Source organism: Ailuropoda melanoleuca, chromosome 4 (assembly GCF_002007445.2).
Source record: "Ailuropoda melanoleuca isolate Jingjing chromosome 4, ASM200744v2, whole genome shotgun sequence".
NCBI lineage: Eukaryota > Metazoa > Chordata > Mammalia > Carnivora > Ursidae > Ailuropoda > Ailuropoda melanoleuca.
In genome coordinates this window covers 28823041-28843156 of record NC_048221.1, presented here as the reverse complement: position 1 = coordinate 28843156, position 20116 = coordinate 28823041, and the positions used below count along the sequence as shown (strand labels likewise).

The window sequence follows — 20116 nt, the reverse complement described above, 5'->3', positions numbered from 1 at the left end:
GAAAAGAGCTTCCCACTGAACTATGTTGGGGGCATTTCCCCCATGCAGGAAATTCTTCTCATCATTAGCCTCTCAGGATATTACCAACCAAAAAAAGAAAAAAAAAAAAAAGAAAAAAGAAAAAGAGCTCCATGGTCAACTGAGTTTAGGAGTTTCCTAGTTAAATGAAAATTGAGTAAGTTCTCCTGCTGGAGTATTTGTTAATAATTTTACTATGTTAGCCCATGATCAAGCTATAAGAGAAAGGTACAGTAGGCAGCATTTGTATCTATATCTGACCATAGATACTTTTTGTGCAGAGTATTTAGACCAACTAACAGAATCCAGAAAATGTACCAGGGGCTGCTACATATGGTTATGATGTTTTAGCCCACATTTACCCTGCCAATAAATAAATATGAATAAATAAGGTAATCACAAGCAGAGACAGAGACTAGAGCAAATGTAAAGGCAGAAACAGGCTGAGAAATGGAAGGAGGTAGTGGGATGAGCTCTTTCACCCCTAGCCTTCCTTGATCAGGGAATGGTGAACACCGAGGCATATAGTAAGAAGATTCCCAGAAATACTGAACTTTATAAACCAATGCAGTAAAGGTTTTAATAGGAAGATTCAGAAATCAAAGCTCTATCTATCTAGTAAGAGCTGGGATTTAGGAGTCATTTTACTATTAATGCAAATATCTTTCATATATTAACCTGAGTTTTAAAGCCCTGTCTTCTAAGACAATCCTCAAACATTCAAGAGATGAAATTTGTATTTTTAAGTAAAATAAGGTTTTGGTGAATTTGCCCAGCTGGTCTCCCTGTATCGTAGTAAATGTATCCAAAGATAGATCTGCGCTCAACACAGCGCCAGGCCATGCAACTGGGGAGGGAAGCTTCAGGAGTTTCCTCTCCCTTCTATTAAAGGGTGGGGTGGGGAGGAACTATGAAATTCTACACTGGGGATTTAAAGGGGAAATAGACTTTCTTTCAATCCTGACTTCTTTCTATTCCTTATAAATCTTCCTCACTGTTCTTTCTGAGTGGCGGTGGCATTAAAGAACTTGCTAAAGGCTTTATAGATTTAAGATGGCTTGAAACCTTCCTGATCAAATTTTGACAGGACAGGGGAAAAAATGTAGGGGTGGGGGGGAAGGTGTCTCCGAGCCTTATGCCCATAAATCCGCCTGACCCTGAATTTACAATCCATCGGATCCTGGCCGCCTGAGGTCTCTACCTTTGGTGCACAAAGGTCTCCCTGAGCCAGTTTTATTTGTGTTCCTCAGCTTGGAAATAGATTCTGAGAAGAACCGTGTTCAAAGCTCCGGGAACAAATGTTGTAAAAATAAATAAATAAATAAGGGGAAATACTGAAAGCTTATAAAGAAAAAAAAAAACCTGCATCACATCTAGGTGAATATTTTCAACAACCAGGTCAGATTGCAATGCAATGCTAAACTGTTTATGTTGTTTGGTTGGGAAAGAAAAAAATGTGAAAATTACCACAAATTCGGCATAAAAATTCCTCCTGAAGACTTTGTTAGTCCTTTGGCTAGTTTATCATCTGAAGTCCATGAGTGTGGCCTGGAGCCCTACGTCTGCACGTTTCAGGTACACTCTGTGGCACCCAGCATCTGAAAATTGGCCAGTCTGAATCGAGATGTGCTGTTAGTGTACAATACACACCGGACTGCAAAGATAGTTCCAAAGAAAAGGATGTAAAACAGCTCAGGAATAATTGCTTTATATTGATTACGTGCTGAAGTAGTAATATTCTGATGTATTAAGGTAACAATAATAGATTGCTAAAATCAATTGAAATTTAATTAATTTTATAACAATTATTATTATGGACCACAAATTATATAAAATAAATTATTCAAATCAAGTAAAATCATTAGTTCCTTTTTACCTCTTTAANATTAATTTTATAACAATTATTATTATGGACCACAAATTATATAAAATAAATTATTCAAATCAAGTAAAATCACTAGTTCCTTTTTACCTCTTTAATTTATTTTTTAAAGATTTTATTTATTTATTTATTTATTTTTGAGAGAGAGAGAGAGAGCAAGCAAGCATGCTTGCATGAATAGGGGGAAGGGGGAGGGAGAAGCTGACTCCCCACTGAGCAGGGAGCCTGACAGGTCTCCATCCCAGGACCCCGGGATCATGACCTGAGCCAGAGGCAAATGCTTAACCAACTGAGCCACCCAGGCGCCCTCTTTTTACCTCTTTTAATGTGGCTACCAAAAATTAAAAAGTATAATGAATGGCTCAGACTATGTTTTCTATCAGTGTTGTTCAAAGTGATTAAAAATAGATAGAAGTGGCCGATTCAGAAAAAATGTGTAGTTTTCCTACAGATACCTCTAGGCAAAGGGCTGATAGCACTTCCAATTTCCCTCAACTCTCCCCTCTGTATGTTTTACTACTGGTTCAGCCACTCCGAACATATGAAGCCCTTTGATTTTTTTTTCCCTTCTTGTTATCCAATAAAGAGCAGTTAAGATTCCAACAAAATTATTTCTACCACATCAGTGATTCTAAAAACAACCTAAAGCAATGACAAGAAAAACAAGGAAAGACTTATCAAATAAAAAGAATGCTGGTTGGGATTTTGTAGACACTGAAGCCTAGATTCTGAAGTACGAACAGTAAATCTCAGCCAAGCCACTTACTTTCCCAGAAGCTCAGCTGTCCCATCCTTAGGGTACCCCTCTCACAAGGTAGGTGAGAAAAGTAAATGAGGTAACATCTAGAATGTTCCTGACACAGGTGATGCTTATTAGGTGGCGTCTATAGTATTGTCATTATAATCACAGCCACCAGCACCACCTCCAACACCATCACCACCACCTCTCCACCTTCTTTTTGGTTGTCTGAGGGCTCCCCTCAAGTTTCTAGACAGAAATGATCTCCAATTTAACTGGGTTTTCTTTTTACACTGTCATCTCCTTTTCTGTGATTCTCAGTAAAATCCAAGCCGGTATCAGCCCACCACATGTCAGTGATACACCATCAAACATCCCCGAGCCAAGTTCACATCTAAGGAAGACTCTGTGTGATGGGCGCTGAGGGACATTGTGGAGGCCAGGGGCCCAGGCGGCTTCTGCCTCGCCAGACCAGTTCTCCGGCTTCCTACAACCAGGCAGTACTTCTCCACTGAGCATACGCTAAATACTAGGGCCCCTTCATATGTTCTCTTTAATTAACCCAGGACATACACATAAAAGATCAGCCAGATGGAAATCAAGTATTTCACTAGCAAAGGATGAAACATTCTGCTCTAAAATGGAATCTTTATTTCAGTAAAGTCATTGATTAAATTTTAGCCAATTCCCGCACCATTTAATGGAAGTCACCACAGAGAAAAACACGACTGGACCCACCACAAAGCAGCAAACACCAGATAACCAGGGACAGTATCTGTGACACTTCTGGTGTTCATTACGACTAAGGACAAGGAAAACAGGCAGTGCCTGGAACACACCCACAAAGGACTCTCTAGGACCAAAGCAATTGTTCAGAGAAGCTGCAATAATTCCAGGAATTTCAGTAAACTACAAAGCAGAGTGAAAGAAACAGCATCATGTGGCAAAACTTATTTTTAATAGAAACTGTCTCAATCTTCCTCTATTTTATTTTGAAGTTTTATTTATTTAAGGATCTCTACACCCAACATGGGGCTCAAACTCACAACCCCGAGATCAAGAGTTGCGAGCTGTACTGACTGAGCCAGCCAGGTGCCCCTCAATCTCCCTTAATGACAGGTCTCTCTAATGACAGACAAAACAAGACACTATCAAGTTTAAAGCAACAACTGTTTTGTGAACAAGCCAAACTGGTTTTACAGTTTTCAAGATAAGTGAAATTAAAATCATCATTGGTGTCTTCTGGAAACATTTATTTGAATGGGATTCCATTTCTTCCCTTCTTTCTTTCTTTCTTTCTTTTTTTTTTTTTAAGATTTATTTATTTTAGAGAGAGAGAACAAGCAGGAGGGGTAGAGGGAGAGAGAATGCCAAGCAGACTCCACTCCAAGCATGGAGTGCCATGTGGTGCTCGATCTCATGACCCCAAGACCATGAGCAGAGCCGAAACCAAGAGTCAGATGCTTAACCAACTGTGCCACCCAGGTGTCCCTCCGTTTCTTACAAGGAATAAGGAATAGAACAGGACAGGTAAAAGTTATAAATCTCATTTCCAAAAGAGTGATACTGCTAACTTAAACTGAGGAGAGAGCGGGACACTGGGCTAACCCCGGTCTGACAAAAACTGAGTTAAATAAAGGGAAACATTTTTTCAGTGGCGAAGAAGCCTTTAGTATTGGCCAACATATAAAATACATCTTCAGGAAGGCATTTTGTGTCTACATTTATTTCCAGCAGAAAAGAAGGAATCCATAAAGGAGTGCTAGCCAACCTGAACATTTAGTCCGTGCTCCAGAATACCAGACTACGGAAGCCAGAGGTCGATACGGGAGCTCAGCCTCTGGCAGACTGGCCCATGTCTGAGTTGTGTTGTAGCCTGCCACGCTTGCACGAGTGTGGAGAGTGACGCTGGGGAGGCCTCTGTGTGTGCACGACTGCGTGAGCTCCCCTGGGAGGAGGAAGGCAGATGCAAGGCACTGGGAACAGAATCTAGGGGTCCAACAGAAAGATAAGTGTCTAAGCAGAATGTAACAGAAACACTCGAAGAACCAAGACCTATTTCATAAAATGAAAGGCGTTAACCTCAGCCTAACTCTAGGCAGGAAGATAGGAGCTGGGCGGACAGGAGGGAAGACTGGAGCAGGTCAAAGTAACCCGCCCACAGACATGGATATGGAAGACAACTGCAGGCCTAAGCAGAATGTTAAAATGGGCAAGAATCAGAGAGCAAGATCAGCCTTAAAGAAGTAAATCCTTGCCCCCTGAACAAAACTTAACTCTAAGAATGCCGTTACACCACCCCTGGATAGTTCCTGCATATGCTGGACCAGGGAGACAAATAATCCAATGTGTTTGTGTCACAGTTGCAACTAACCCATGTTCTCAGGAACCTAAACCAGTGGAGCCATGCTACGGATCCAGTTTTTAAAACACGGGTCCATAAATCCTTCATCAGTGATGATGAAATCTCAAAGGCTTTCAAGACAAAAGGCGTTTTGTTATTATTGTTATTTATGATTTGCAGGCAAAAACTAATCTGGTGGTAAAACCTGATGTGAAGAGAGGTTAAGCCGTTTAGAATACTGAGATTTCCCACTTAGCATGAATATTCACCTGCATGTTGCAGGATTACTGATGCATTCAAGGACTAAAGTGTCAGACCCCACTATGTGTCCTCGGTAATATGTATAGCATGTGCACCATCATACCTTTCCAGAAAAAATCCTGAATTCTGAAACTTCCGGCCTCATGAGTTTCAGCTAAGGGCTTGCAGGCCTGTACCATATGGTAATGTGTACATGGTGTATATCAGGAAAAATGCCTTTGCTTCTATTCACTTGCTAGGATGCTCTAAGCAGAGCTGAAACGAACCAGCTGTGAATTTCACTGGAAAGGGCGCACACGATCAATTTGGATCATTTAAGCTTATTGAAGACTTCAACTCATAAAGTACCAATAAGTCTGAATCAACAACTCCTACTATCTCTTATTGTAATAAAAAAGATTTTAATTACCTTAGACAACAAGTATGCAATGAACCTCCACTTAAATCTCCAGCTTTTATCTGGAGATTTCTCTTTGCATTAACTCCAACTTCAGTTAATAGCAGAAACACCGCATGAGTCAATCCTATTAGTGATACATGAACCTTTGTTGAAGTGACCAATCACAGAACAGGGACTAAGCAGGGGCAGAGAGAAAACTTAGGATATTGTAGAAGCTGCCACAGACAACTGTAGTCGCAGAGGGAATATAATGGTGAATAGCCATGGAAGAACTAGAGCAGGACACACAACTGTTTTAATCACTGGAATGCTCTGAGCCTTTTCACTTTAAGGATACTTAATCACATCTAAAAAATCCTTTTTGCCATGCAAAGTAATATATATATTCACAGGATTCAGGGATGAGTAAGTGGACATTGGGGGAGGGCACTATCCTGCTTATTAAAACCCCCAATGATCTCTCTTTATTCCTTCAACTTACCAAGTGTCTCCTGCTTCAGGGCCTTTGCATGTCCCTGTCCTATGGGCAGACTAGAACTCACCTCCTCCACCTTGATAAATATAACTTAATAAATATAGCTTAATAAGTATATGCTAGAAGTCTTCCGTATCTCATGACAAAATATTCCTCTTCTTCATAGACAGTATTACAATCAATATAACACAGTTATATTTATGTGACTGTTCGCTCAATTTCCATGTCATTACCAGAGTGCAGGTACCTTAAAGGTAGGGGCACTGTCTTTCTGGTTCACCTTTATAACCCAACACCTATATGACAGTAGGTTCTCATGAAAAATTTGCTGTTCGGCAAGGAATAAAGCTGCATCATAGGAGGAGAGGGCCTCTGAGGATGAAAATTGGGTCTAAACTCCTAAGCATGGCATTGTAATCTAATTCTGACTTTGATTCCTAACTTACACTGAGCTGTAAAGAAAGCCAGCTACTGAAGGCCTCTTATTTTGTTTTTATAAGGCCATTTGTTTTTCTATTAGACGGGATGTTTTTAAGTGTAGGAACTCCAAGAACAAGTCCAGGATCCCAGCCAGGAAAATGTGGGGAGGTCTGATCCCTGGATGTGTATGAAGTTGTTATAGGTGACCTCAAGGAATTCCCGGGAAGCAGCGAAACCTACAAAGTTGGGTCTGTTGCAACTGACCCTCAGGGAGCAGTTCCAGATTCTTGCAGGGCACACACTTACAAGTCAGCCTGCAGACCTGGAGCACTGAGGCAGCTGCTGAAATCAATACCCAAGGTCACGACTTTACCTCAAGTGAGACCTCAAGGAAGCAGGACCAGCAATGCTCTTACCCATCAAGAGAGGTACATTTCCTCTCTGAAATCCACAAGAAGATGGAACAACTTCTCAAGCAGGAGTCCTCAGGATTTAAGCGTACTTCAAGTGATGCCGCACAGGTAAAGGCAGGCTTGATTCCAACGAAACGTACCGCATTCTCTACTCCACAGTCTCACAACAGTGACGTTTTGGGCGGGATAATTCTTTGTCTGGGGCTGTCCAAGGAGCTGGGTGTTGAACAGCATCCCTGGCCTCTACTCACTGGATTCTAGGAGCATACCACTGTCCCTAATAATGACAACCAAAGATGTCCCCCGACAATGCATCATGTCCCCACCGGCGAGGAACTGTCTCTCTAGTTGGGAACCGGCGCTGTGTTCTACCAAACTCTGCAATCTTCAACCACAACTCTTCTCTGACTCTGTCTACAAGACAGCTCAATAATGTCCCCAATGTTGATAAATGACCCCATGATACATTACAATTTTCTTACTTTCATTTTTTTAAAAGATATATTTTTGAGAGAGAGAGAGAGAGTGAGCATGAGCTGGGGGAGAGGGTAGAGGGAGAAGGAAGAGAAAGAATCTCAAGCAGACTCTGTGTTCAGCATGGAGCCAGAGTCGGGGCTCAATCCCACGACCCTGAGATCATCACCTGAGCCAAAATCAAGAGTCAGAGGCTCAACCAACTGATCCACCCAGGTGCCCCTTACTTTCATTTTAATTTCTTAGAAAACAACATAGTTACATGGAATGAAATAAACCAAGTCTGAGGTGTTCAAACTGTAGGAACATCAGGGAGATTTCCTGTTGATAAAGAGCTCAAATAAAGCAATTAAACATAAAATATTACAGACATGTTTTGGGCAAAGGTGAGCAACTTTTCCTCACGTATTTAAAGTTAAATTTGATCCCATTACATTTGATCTCTGAAATTCCAAGTTCCTCCAAATACATCCACTAAGTAATTTAACATGTTTATCACATTAAAACAACAACAACAACAACAACAAGCTACAAACCAGATGGGCCTCGATGAAGAACCCAATTAATACAGGCAGTTTACCATCTGACGTTACTTAAAAGAAATAAATTCAGACAACTTGGTTAAACAATAGGTCTGAGCATTGTAGCTGCCATTTCTTTTTTTTTTTTTTAAAGATTTTATTTATTTATTTGACAGAGAGACAGCCAGCGAGAGAGGAAACACAGCAGGGGAGTGGGAGAGGAAGAAGCAGGCTCCCAGCGGAGGAGCCCAATGTGGGACTCGATCCCAGAACGCTGGGATCACGCCCTGAGCTGAAGGCAGACGCTTAATGACTGCNAACACAGCAGGGGAGTGGGAGAGGAAGAAGCAGGCTCCCAGCGGAGGAGCCCAATGTGGGACTCGATCCCAGGACTCTGGGATCACGCCCTGAGCTGAAGGCAGACGCTTAATGACTGTGCTATCCAGGCGCCCCTGTAGCTGCCATTTCTAATTAGCTTCTGAATTTCAGGGCACCCTTTAAGTAAAAGAAAACTGAAATAGTCACTTATAGTAGTAACTTTTTAAAAGAATATGCATCTAGTCTCTGCATTTTTCCAAATATGAATGGAGTAAGAGACAGAGACAGGCCCGTCACCACAGTAAGGGATGTAATTAAGAATGAGTCAGAAGTGCCCAGTTCCCATCTCTAGAGCTCTTCTTTACCAAGGCAACTGCCAAAATAAGTTTTCAATCTTTCAAAGCACAGGTCTTTTGTTTGAACAACACTAGATGAACAAATGGCAGCCAAATTCTGAGAGGAAGAGGCTTTTGTGAAAAACCAGCTGGACACAAACTATCCCTTCCACCCACACTGCCGATGGGAACCAGTCAGCAAGAACAGAAGGAAAACCCGAAACTTAAAAAGATGATACAATTTTGCTTCTAGGAATCAAGTTTTCCGAGTACCAATAAAACTAAGATCTCTAAGAAGTAATTCATTCAGCACAAAAGGAGGAGGAGGAGAGCCCATTAGCAAAAACCCTACTTAGGAGACCTTTAATTAGTATAACTAGTACAAAAAAGTCCCACAGATAAAAGAATCTTAATACCGGGAATTTGTTAGCTGGACAAGAAAAAAATGTGAAGCATTTTCTCAGAATAGTTATCTCTGGTTTCTCCAGCAATCACAGATAAGAAACACATTTATATGTGAATACAAGCATCTCTCAACAAAGAAATACTACTGATTTTCTCATCTTATAGGGATTCTTCACTTATGCTTCAAGGATGCCTAAATGGTCCATAAATGGGGTTGCGGAGCTAGGCTGAATGATGAAACCCTATAAACTATGTGCAAATCTGTGTGTACAACCTGTATTTCCCCTATTGGAGGGGATCTCAACTATTCCTCAGATAATCCAAGCAGGTCATGACTTCATGGGAGTTATAAAACACTAAGAGTTGCGGTTCCATGTTTGAGTCCAATCATAGGCTTGACTGCACACCCATTTGGTTCTTCCTCAGATTTGTAACTCTTACCACATGGAGAGCCAAACCTAATAAACCTCTGTGCCCCAGTAAAAGAGTACGCACGTGCTGTTGCTGATGAAAGGGAAAAAGAAGGTTAGCAATGGAAAGAGTGTGCTGCCCCCACCCAACATTAATGAAGGAGTTTGGATCCTTGCTCTCTCCCTCCCTCCCTCCCTCACCAAAAAAATACAAACTATCTACTGTACCCACAACTTTCTTCTCTCTAGCAGCATGGATCTTTGAGAAAACTGACAGAGGAAAGACAAAATGTCACCATTGATCCCAGCAATGTTAACAGAGAGTCATACCACCAATGGCCGCAGCCTCTTTCTCAACAGCTGGCAGGAGAAAACAAACCTTACAACAGCATCCCCACCGAGAGAAGGTTCTGAGATGCCTCTTCATATATCAACTAACTTTTCTCTCTTCTAAAGGGTGAAAACAGTCACCTGAGTTTTCATACAGAATTTCACCTTTAGAAAGTGGGACTTCAGAAACAGAATAAAGAAATCGTGTCAAATGAAACAAATGGTTGAAAATCCTTGGCCAGGAGTGAGTCTACTCAAACCATGACCCTGACTTCCCCGTGCATCTCCAGTCAAAGACGAGAAGCTTGAGGGGGAATATACACCTGTCAAGCTATATATAAACGATTTCCAGAGACAAAGGTATGGACGGTAGGAAAGTTTGATTTGCAAAGTCACTGGGGGTAAAGACGAAGCATCTCATTAATGTGAAAACCCAAAGCGGGACGACACCTGACATCTTGACTTGTTCTCACCTCCACAGGAAACCGCCTCCCGTTGATGCTGTGTTCTGAGCCCGCGGAGCCATTGCTGTGTCCCCAGTGAAATTCCACCTTCTCGGCTTTGAATCTGCCAGGCAGGCCAGCACCGCTGACAAAATAGTCGTCCTTTAGAAGGATGGCAACTGCATAAAATGGAAGGGAAGAGAACAAAGTGAGTCTCCACACAAAACTTGAACGACTTCCTCCATTGCTTCAAATAAAGTTCAGGATTACATGATGTGAATTATTTCCTCACGTTCCTGTTTAAAAAACAAGTCAAAAACACTAGTTTGAATAAATTAGCACAATCTAGCTGCAGAATGTTCTCAAGCTCCTGTTCACTCTAAATCATGAAAATTCTCAGGGAATGATCTCAGAATTTCTTATCCATTTCACAGATGGAAAAAAAAAAAGAAGAAGAAAAGAATGGAGATGGTCACAGAGTAAGATGCTCTGAATCACGGTCTCCTGAGTCCACTCGATGACCAAAACTATCTGGAGAGGGAGATTTTTCCTTTTGTAAGCACTGACTCCTGGAGCTACCCCAGGGTTCAAGGTCTGGAATGAGATGAGAAAAACATATGATAAGCCAGACATGAGAGGCGCGTTTCTTTGATTAGAAAGCTTAGGCAAAGATATCGGGAAATAAAATTTGCAGGTTCTTCCAATTTTAAGGGAATGTCAGTGGGCATATGGCCAAGGTGGGGGTTGCATTCATGGTTTTTTGAAAATGGTGCCCAGGAAAATGCTGGCAAAATTGTATTCATTAGGTCGTTCAAATAATTGCAGATAACTAGATTTAATTTAATGGTTTTTTTTATTCCATGTATAGGAAAATTTTACTTAGCCCATCCAAAAGAACATCTAAGAATTCCAAAACATAGGGAACCTTCATCAATTTAAACCCTAACTTTCAAAAACATTCCCCTCCTGAAACACAGGAAAGAGAAATTGAGAACAAATAACTTGGATTTATACTAGCATAACAATTATTTTCCCCAACGGAATGTAGTGTCCAAATGCATACCAAACAGATTTTATTTTATAAGTGACATACTCCCTTTTTTTGTTTGTTTTCTAAAGTGAACTCACTCATTCATTCAACAAACACTTACTGGCTGCTAAATATGGGTAAGATGTCAACCACTATACTTCATGGTTTGTGATCAACAGCCAAATTTGTGTAAACCACAGAAAAGCTCATGTATCGTCACTGTCTCTTCTTCCTAAAGAGATCCCAGTTGGAGCTTTAGAGAGAAATCCTGCATGAAAATTAGGTCTCCATAAAAGATAGGGACTCGGCTAATGACCCATCTCTAAAACAGTGCAATTAGTTTCAGTATTCCTCCAAATAAAGGAAGCATTAAAAGCAAGTAAAGGAACCCTGCTTGTATAAATCCCTTTTTATTACATTCAAAAGACAGTTTTTCTCCAATTTCTGAAAAAAAAATACAGTGAATGTTCAATTAGTGGGACAGCGAATTAAGAGATGAAACAAAGTCAAAGAAAGTGTTTCTTGTGTCAATTAAACATGCTATGGGCCTGTTTCACCTTTGCTGTGTGTGAGGCATGTTTTAGGAGGGGCTGGCAAACGTTCTCTGTGAAGGGCAAGATAGTAACTATTTAAGGCCCTGTGGGCCGTAGGATCCCAGTTGCAACAACCCAAGCTAGTCTCTGTAGCACAGAGGCAGCCACACACAAAATGTAAATGAATGCTCCAATAAAATTTACCCAAACTAAAATATGGATATAATTTTCATATGTCATGGAATCTTATTCTCCCTTTGATTTTTTTTTCAACCATTAAGAACACAGAAACACGCAGGGGTTATCATTTGGAGATCCCTAAAACGCTGTACGATATGCCTTTAGTTTTAAAGCCAAAATACCTATGAATTAGCTCAGTAGTGTCTTAAATACTGTTGATTACTCTCATCCTGTTATAAATTCTATACATAACATTTTGCATCCGAAGGATGAAGGCAAAGCATTTTGAGCCATCTGTTACAATACACCCAGGGACTCAGCGACATCTTATAAATATTTGATTCTACCTAAATCATTTATGTCTCTGTCAGGGGTCATTTTACTTGTTTTATATGAATAATTAAAAGCATAATTAGGGAACTGTACAATCTGAAACACTAATCTCATTTTTCATTTTACTGTATTCCTCACTAGAGCATACAGCACGCTCCGTGTTCATACTCCCCCTTCTGAACATGGCTTCTATTTTTGTTTACCTACGGAATTGGGAAGTGAGAACTTTCTCAGCTCTCGCAGAACCATTTTCTGATGCCCACTGAGGACACAGAGCTGTTTGGAAACAAACTAAAGGTACTTCCTACAGAACACAGAATACATTAAGAGCCAAGAGCTCAGAAGATGGACAGACCTGGGCTGGAAGCCAGTCCGGCTACTTCAGAGCAGTGTGACCTTGGGCAGGTTACCTGACTTCTCTGTGCCTCAGTCTCCACTCCTGTTCACATGGCTCTAACAGGGTCTAAGAGGCAAGGCTGTTTTGATGCCTTAAGAAAATCACACAGGGAAAGCCTGGAACAAAGCGAGTGCCAGAAAGCCAGCAAGCGCACGTCTGGTGCAGACGCCCATCAGACTGCTCTGCGGAGGTATGGACGGGGCTGATGTACAGCACAGGGGCGCCCACACAGCTGTGACTCTCCCTTCTCAGACAGAGTTCTGTTTGTTTTTGTTTTTTAAAATTTTATTTGTTTATTTGAGAGAGAGAGAAAGCACACACACAGGCAGAGGGAGGGGTTGGGGGAGGGGCAGAGGGAGGAGCAGACTCCCCGCTGAGCAGGGAGCCAGACAGATTTGGGGCTCCATCCCAAGACCTGAGCCAAAGGCGGACGCTTAACCGACTGAGCCACCCAGGTGCCCCTTGAGTTCCATTCCATTTTATTATTTTATTTTTTAAAGATTTTTTATTTATTTGACAGAGAGAGAGATAGCCGGCGAGAGAGGGAACACAAGCAGGGGGAGTGGGAGAGGAAGAAGCAGGCCCCCAGCGGAGGAGCCTGATGTGGGGCTCGATCCCAGGACTCTGGGATCACGCCCTGAGCCTAAGGCAGACGCTTAACAACTGAGCCACCCAGGCGCCCCTTGAGTTCCATTTTAAAGCAATATTGACTTCCCCACAAAATAAAGTGTCCTAGGACAGGGACCACGGCAATACGTGAGAGAGATCCTAAGTGCCGAGTAGATGCTTTGAATTCATTACAACACAGAGTAAAAAGGTATTTCCTCTTCTTGATTATTTCTATGCTTTGGTCATATCAAGGGGAAAAAAAAAATCTCAGTTCGGTGCTAATATGCTCTCCACACTTCCCTGATCATTCATTTCCCCCTTGTACCCAAGAGTAAGTATTATGCTGAATTTAATAACTTTGGTAATTTGATTTGTTTTCACAGATCACAGACATACAAGCTTATAATAGTCTATCCATGTCAAACAGCACGGGTCTTCCCATTAAGGTGCTGGTAAAAAGTTTTCCTTTATAATCAATTCCTTTAATTAAAATAAAGAGAGCCAGTTGAAAGAAAAAACAGTAAGTAGACAATACCATAATAATAATAAAGGGGCTCCTGGGTGGCTCAGTCACTTGAGCATCCCACTCCTGATCTCACCTCAGGTCTTGATTTCAGGGCTGTGAGTTCAAGCCCTGCACTGGACTCCACGATGGGAGTCCTAAGTTTTAATTTCAATTTTAAAACAACAGAAGTAAGTTGAAAATGGATGAGGAGATAATTAGGAAGGTAGCAAGCAACAGCTACAGAATGGAGACTGATAGGAAAGGAGGGGCAAGCAGGAAAGGTACATGGGAGTGGACCTTCTAGAACAAGGCCCTCTGGTTGTGAAACTGCTACTGTGGAGTGGGATGGAAAGACAGCAGAACGACAGAGGGAGTGGAAGGAGCTGAGGCTTCAAATTCCGAGTTTCTTAACCTGGAGTTCATAGTCCATGGCAGGAGCGAGCCATGGGCTTCGGGGGCTACACCCTCCTGAGACAGGAAGAAAGATGCTGAGCATGGGTGCAGAGATGAAGCCAGACTCTGGAGCCAGTTGAGGCTGAATTTGTCTACTACCATCTGTCAGACTCCAATGGTGGGAAAGGCATTATATTTCTTGGTGCCCCATTCCCATAAAACTGGAAGAATACAACAGTAGCGTCACAGGTTTGCTAGGAGATCACAGGAATGACAAATGAAGAATGCTTACAACAGTAATTGCTATATGACATTAGAGCATAAAGATGACATTGTAAAATTGCATAAGTGTTGTTTATAAAGGTTATTATCCTAGGGAAAGGAGCCCTAGTTTTTACAGATTCCCCCTGTGTCTGACACTCCCCCAAATGTGACAATACCCCAGGCTGTGCACAGGGGGAGGGGACGGGTGGGAGTCAAAGGACGGATAAGGAATCAGTTTTTTCCCCCGAGCTCGAAGGGATAACTGAGTACCTGGCATTCATGGCACTGTTTGCAGGACATCCACCCACTGTTTATAAATTAAACTCAACATGTCTATATGATGCTGGGCTAAAGCAAATGTTCACACCAAAATCTGAGTAAACAGCAGTAGGTGCCAAAAGTTAAATAAAAATGGATGGGAGGGAAACTAGCTGCTTGCTATCTTACTTCCTCTACTCCCAACCAGTTTTTTAACACTATAAAATGAGAAAAGACCACCATGATTGGATCTTAATGGTGGCACCCCTACCCCTACCCCCAGACCACCCACAATACAGCTGTCCATTAGGGAATGGTTTGGGCCCTTGATAAGAGGGAAATGTTCTGGTCTGGAAGTCAAGAAACATGAGCTCGAACACTGGCACATATTTCTTTTAAGTATTTACCAACTTATTACTGGGGAAGAAAAGGTTAGTAAATCAGGCACAGTTCTTGCCTTCGTGGAGGGTAAGTTGGTGGGAAAGACAGGTCCTGGCAACCAAACGGACAACAGAAGCAGCCCAGCAGGTGGGACAGGTGGAAACAGGTGAGAATCCAAACCCAGATAGGAGAAGAGGACTGGTGAAATTACATGAGCTAAGAATTAAAGGAATAACCTTGGGAAGTGCTGACAAGAGGGGAGCACATCCAGACAAAAGAAGCTCATGCAAAGGTCCTGTGGTAGTGGGAGTAAGTAAGAGGAAGCCAGGGTGGTTGGTGCCTAAACAGCAGGGTGTGACAAAGAAGTTGGGGAATGAGGCAGGGACAGTGATCAATCTGTCTTTATCCCCAAGAGAAATGGAAAGTCCTTGATATGGCTGAAAGTGAGAACAAGAAAGGAAGAGGATGAGACAGAAAGACAGACATGATCAGATTTGGGAAATAAAATTATTCTGGCTACTAAGTGAAGAAGGCCTGGGAAGAAAGCAACACTAGTTGGGAGGAGCAAAAGCTGGGAGGTTACTGCAGTCATCTGCTAAAGAGAGACTGGACACATTAAGTTGGAACAGCCTCAGATATTGAAGAGCATTCAAGTCATGGGATTATCCTGGGTCTCAGTTAACTCACTGCTAAACTGAGCAAGATGAACATGGTGGTAAGTTGACCCTTTAATCATACAAGATATGACAGATGTCAATCTAGCAGAGAGTCCTGTCCCCTAAAAAAGAAAGGCTTCAAAAATGACCCCCCAAATTAAAAACTGACTTAAGCCTACCTGTGTAAAATAGCACTGGTTTTCCCATTATCATTGGTTATGTGACTGGTATGTAACTGACTTCCATCTACCCCAAAACTAGTTTCTACCACCATGGCACAGGGACTGGGGCTGTGGGATTCAGAGAAAAGAAATGGAACTGAGCAGACATGAAACAGCTTGTAGTGTATCTAGCTGAAGACAGACCCAGTGAAATAGCTCTGACGGGAATTCTNCATTCATTCATTTCCCCCTTGTACCCAAGAGTAAGTATTATGCTGAATTTAATAACTTTGGTAATTTGATTTGTTTTCACAGATCACAGACATACAAGCTTATAATAGTCTATCCATGTCAAACAGCACGGGTCTTCCCATTAAGGTGCTGGTAAAAAGTTTTCCTTTATAATCAATTCCTTTAATTAAAATAAAGAGAGCCAGTTGAAAGAAAAAACAGTAAGTAGACAATACCATAATAATAATAAAGGGGCTCCTGGGTGGCTCAGTCACTTGAGCATCCCACTCCTGATCTCACCTCAGGTCTTGATTTCAGGGCTGTGAGTTCAAGCCCTGCACTGGACTCCACGATGGGAGTCCTAAGTTTTAATTTCAATTTTAAAACAACAGAAGTAAGTTGAAAATGGATGAGGAGATAATTAGGAAGGTAGCAAGCAACAGCTACAGAATGGAGACTGATAGGAAAGGAGGGGCAAGCAGGAAAGGTACATGGGAGTGGACCTTCTAGAACAAGGCCCTCTGGTTGTGAAACTGCTACTGTGGAGTGGGATGGAAAGACAGCAGAACGACAGAGGGAGTGGAAGGAGCTGAGGCTTCAAATTCCGAGTTTCTTAACCTGGAGTTCATAGTCCATGGCAGGAGCGAGCCATGGGCTTCGGGGGCTACACCCTCCTGAGACAGGAAGAAAGATGCTGAGCATGGGTGCAGAGATGAAGCCAGACTCTGGAGCCAGTTGAGGCTGAATTTGTCTACTACCATCTGTCAGACTCCAATGGTGGGAAAGGCATTATATTTCTTGGTGCCCCATTCCCATAAAACTGGAAGAATACAACAGTAGCGTCACAGGTTTGCTAGGAGATCACAGGAATGACAAATGAAGAATGCTTACAACAGTAATTGCTATATGACATTAGAGCATAAAGATGACATTGTAAAATTGCATAAGTGTTGTTTATAAAGGTTATTATCCTAGGGAAAGGAGCCCTAGTTTTTACAGATTCCCCCTGTGTCTGACACTCCCCCAAATGTGACAATACCCCAGGCTGTGCACAGGGGGAGGGGACGGGTGGGAGTCAAAGGACGGATAAGGAATCAGTTTTTTCCCCCGAGCTCGAAGGGATAACTGAGTACCTGGCATTCATGGCACTGTTTGCAGGACATCCACCCACTGTTTATAAATTAAACTCAACATGTCTATATGATGCTGGGCTAAAGCAAATGTTCACACCAAAATCTGAGTAAACAGCAGTAGGTGCCAAAAGTTAAATAAAAATGGATGGGAGGGAAACTAGCTGCTTGCTATCTTACTTCCTCTACTCCCAACCAGTTTTTTAACACTATAAAATGAGAAAAGACCACCATGATTGGATCTTAATGGTGGCACCCCTACCCCTACCCCCAGACCACCCACAATACAGCTGTCCATTAGGGAATGGTTTGGGCCCTTGATAAGAGGGAAATGTTCTGGTCTGGAAGTCAAGAAACATGAGCTCGAACACTGGCACATATTTCTTTTAAGTATTTACCAACTTATTACTGGGGAAGAAAAGGTTAGTAAATCAGGCACAGTTCTTGCCTTCGTGGAGGGTAAGTTGGTGGGAAAGACAGGTCCTGGCAACCAAACGGACAACAGAAGCAGCCCAGCAGGTGGGACAGGTGGAAACAGGTGAGAATCCAAACCCAGATAGGAGAAGAGGACTGGTGAAATTACATGAGCTAAGAATTAAAGGAATAACCTTGGGAAGTGCTGACAAGAGGGGAGCACATCCAGACAAAAGAAGCTCATGCAAAGGTCCTGTGGTAGTGGGAGTAAGTAAGAGGAAGCCAGGGTGGTTGGTGCCTAAACAGCAGGGTGTGACAAAGAAGTTGGGGAATGAGGCAGGGACAGTGATCAATCTGTCTTTATCCCCAGGAGAAATGGAAAGTCCTTGATATGGCTGAAAGTGAGAACAAGAAAGGAAGAGGATGAGACAGAAAGACAGACATGATCAGATTTGGGAAATAAAATTATTCTGGCTACTAAGTGAAGAAGGCCTGGGAAGAAAGCAACACTAGTTGGGAGGAGCAAAAGCTGGGAGGTTACTGCAGTCATCTGCTAAAGAGAGACTGGACACATTAAGTTGGAACAGCCTCAGATATTGAAGAGCATTCAAGTCATGGGATTATCCTGGGTCTCAGTTAACTCACTGCTAAACTGAGCAAGATGAACATGGTGGTAAGTTGACCCTTTAATCATACAAGATATGACAGATGTCAATCTAGCAGAGAGTCCTGTCCCCTAAAAAAGAAAGGCTTCAAAAATGACCCCCCAAATTAAAAACTGACTTAAGCCTACCTGTGTAAAATAGCACTGGTTTTCCCATTATCATTGGTTATGTGACTGGTATGTAACTGACTTCCATCTACCCCAAAACTAGTTTCTACCACCATGGCACAGGGACTGGGGCTGTGGGATTCAGAGAAAAGAAATGGAACTGAGCAGACATGAAACAGCTTGTAGTGTATCTAGCTGAAGACAGACCCAGTGAAATAGCTCTGACGGGAATTCCGGACTTCAGGGAAGACTGAATAGTAACAGCATGAAAGAACACAAGAATTTGGACTTCTGAAATAGGAAACATGTTATTTATTTTTTAAGTTTTTATTTTAATTGCAGTTAGTTAACATATAGCATCATATTAGTTTCAGGTGTACAATATAGTGATTCAACAATTCTATACATTACTCAGTGCTCATCATTAATTGTACTCTTAATCCCCTTCACCTATTTAACCCATCCCCCACCCTCCACCCCTCTGGTAACCATCAATTTGTTCTCTATAGTTAAGAGTCTGTTTCTTGGGGACGCCCGGGTGGCACAGCGGTTAAGCGTCTGCCTTCGGCTCAGGGCGTGATCCCGGCGTTGTGGGATCAAGCCCCACATCAGGCTCTTCTGCTATGAGCCTGCTTCTTCCTCTCCCACTCCCCCTGCTTGTGTTCCCTCTCTCACTGGCTGTCTCTATCTCTGTAGAATAAATAAATAAAATCTTTAAAAAAAAAAAAAAGAAAAAAAAAGAGTCTGTTTCTTGATTTCTCTTTCTTTTCATTTGCTTTCTTAAATTCCAAAATTGAGTGAGATCCTATGGTATCCGTCTTTCTCTGACTTGTTTTATTTAGCCTTATAGTCTCTAGCTCTACCTGTGTTTGTTAAAATGGTAAGATTTCATTCCTTTTTATGGCTCAATAGTATTCCATTGTATACATCTACCACCTTACCACCTCTTCTTTATCCATTCATCTATCGATGGACACTTGGGCTGCCTCCATACTTTGCCCATTGTAATCTACCTTATTTTATTAACTTAACAACAATTTCCTGAATCCATGGATGCCAGACACTGCGGCATATGCAGACAAACAGGAAAGAATGCAGGCAAAGAAAAAAAAAACACATAGTGAACAGATACAAAGTGGGCAAACGGAAGTAAATGAATGCATGATGACAAATGCCTTTACTATTCATCCTTGGTGTGGGAGGAAAGAAAAAATCGTGAAACACCAAAAAGCCCTCCAAATAGTTAAAATTCATAGAAGCCCATGGCTTATTAACATACATCAGAAGCACTGTCTCAGTCTTAAATTCTGATCATTTAGCTAGAAGCTAATGCTAGGAACAGCAAGATTATCTTGAAATGTTCTTGATGAATGCATTATCTTTTCATTCTACAAAAATGAAAGAAAGGGAAATAACTTTAGATGAAATCAAATGAGAAGTGGTACAGTAGACAGTTACAGCTCCTCAGGAAGAAAAAGAGAGATGCTATCTGTCTTGTAAAGATATTTTAGACAACTCTTGAGAAGTGGGCTACGTACAACTAACTTGCTCTATTGATTATGCTGGATTGGATATATGGCACTCTCAGGGGGTTAAGACAGATATGAACATTAAAACTGCTTTATGGGGAAGTTACTGTCTGTACGTAATAGGCTGCTTTAAATATTAACTTTCTATATTC

The 20116-nt window shown here is 41.8% G+C and overlaps 1 protein-coding gene across 3 annotated transcripts in view; it reads right to left on the bottom strand.

Moving 5' to 3' along the window:
- The window catches only part of PTPRG (protein tyrosine phosphatase receptor type G), a 691435-nt gene that overhangs the window by 261898 nt on the left and 409421 nt on the right, over window positions 1-20116 (bottom strand). For all 3 annotated transcript variants that reach the window (XM_019795516.2, XM_019795515.2, XM_019795517.2), the window contains exon 4: window positions 10219-10367. In XM_019795516.2, coding sequence (XP_019651075.1) covers window positions 10219-10367 — 149 coding nt within the window. The remainder of the gene's footprint in view (window positions 1-10218; window positions 10368-20116) is intronic.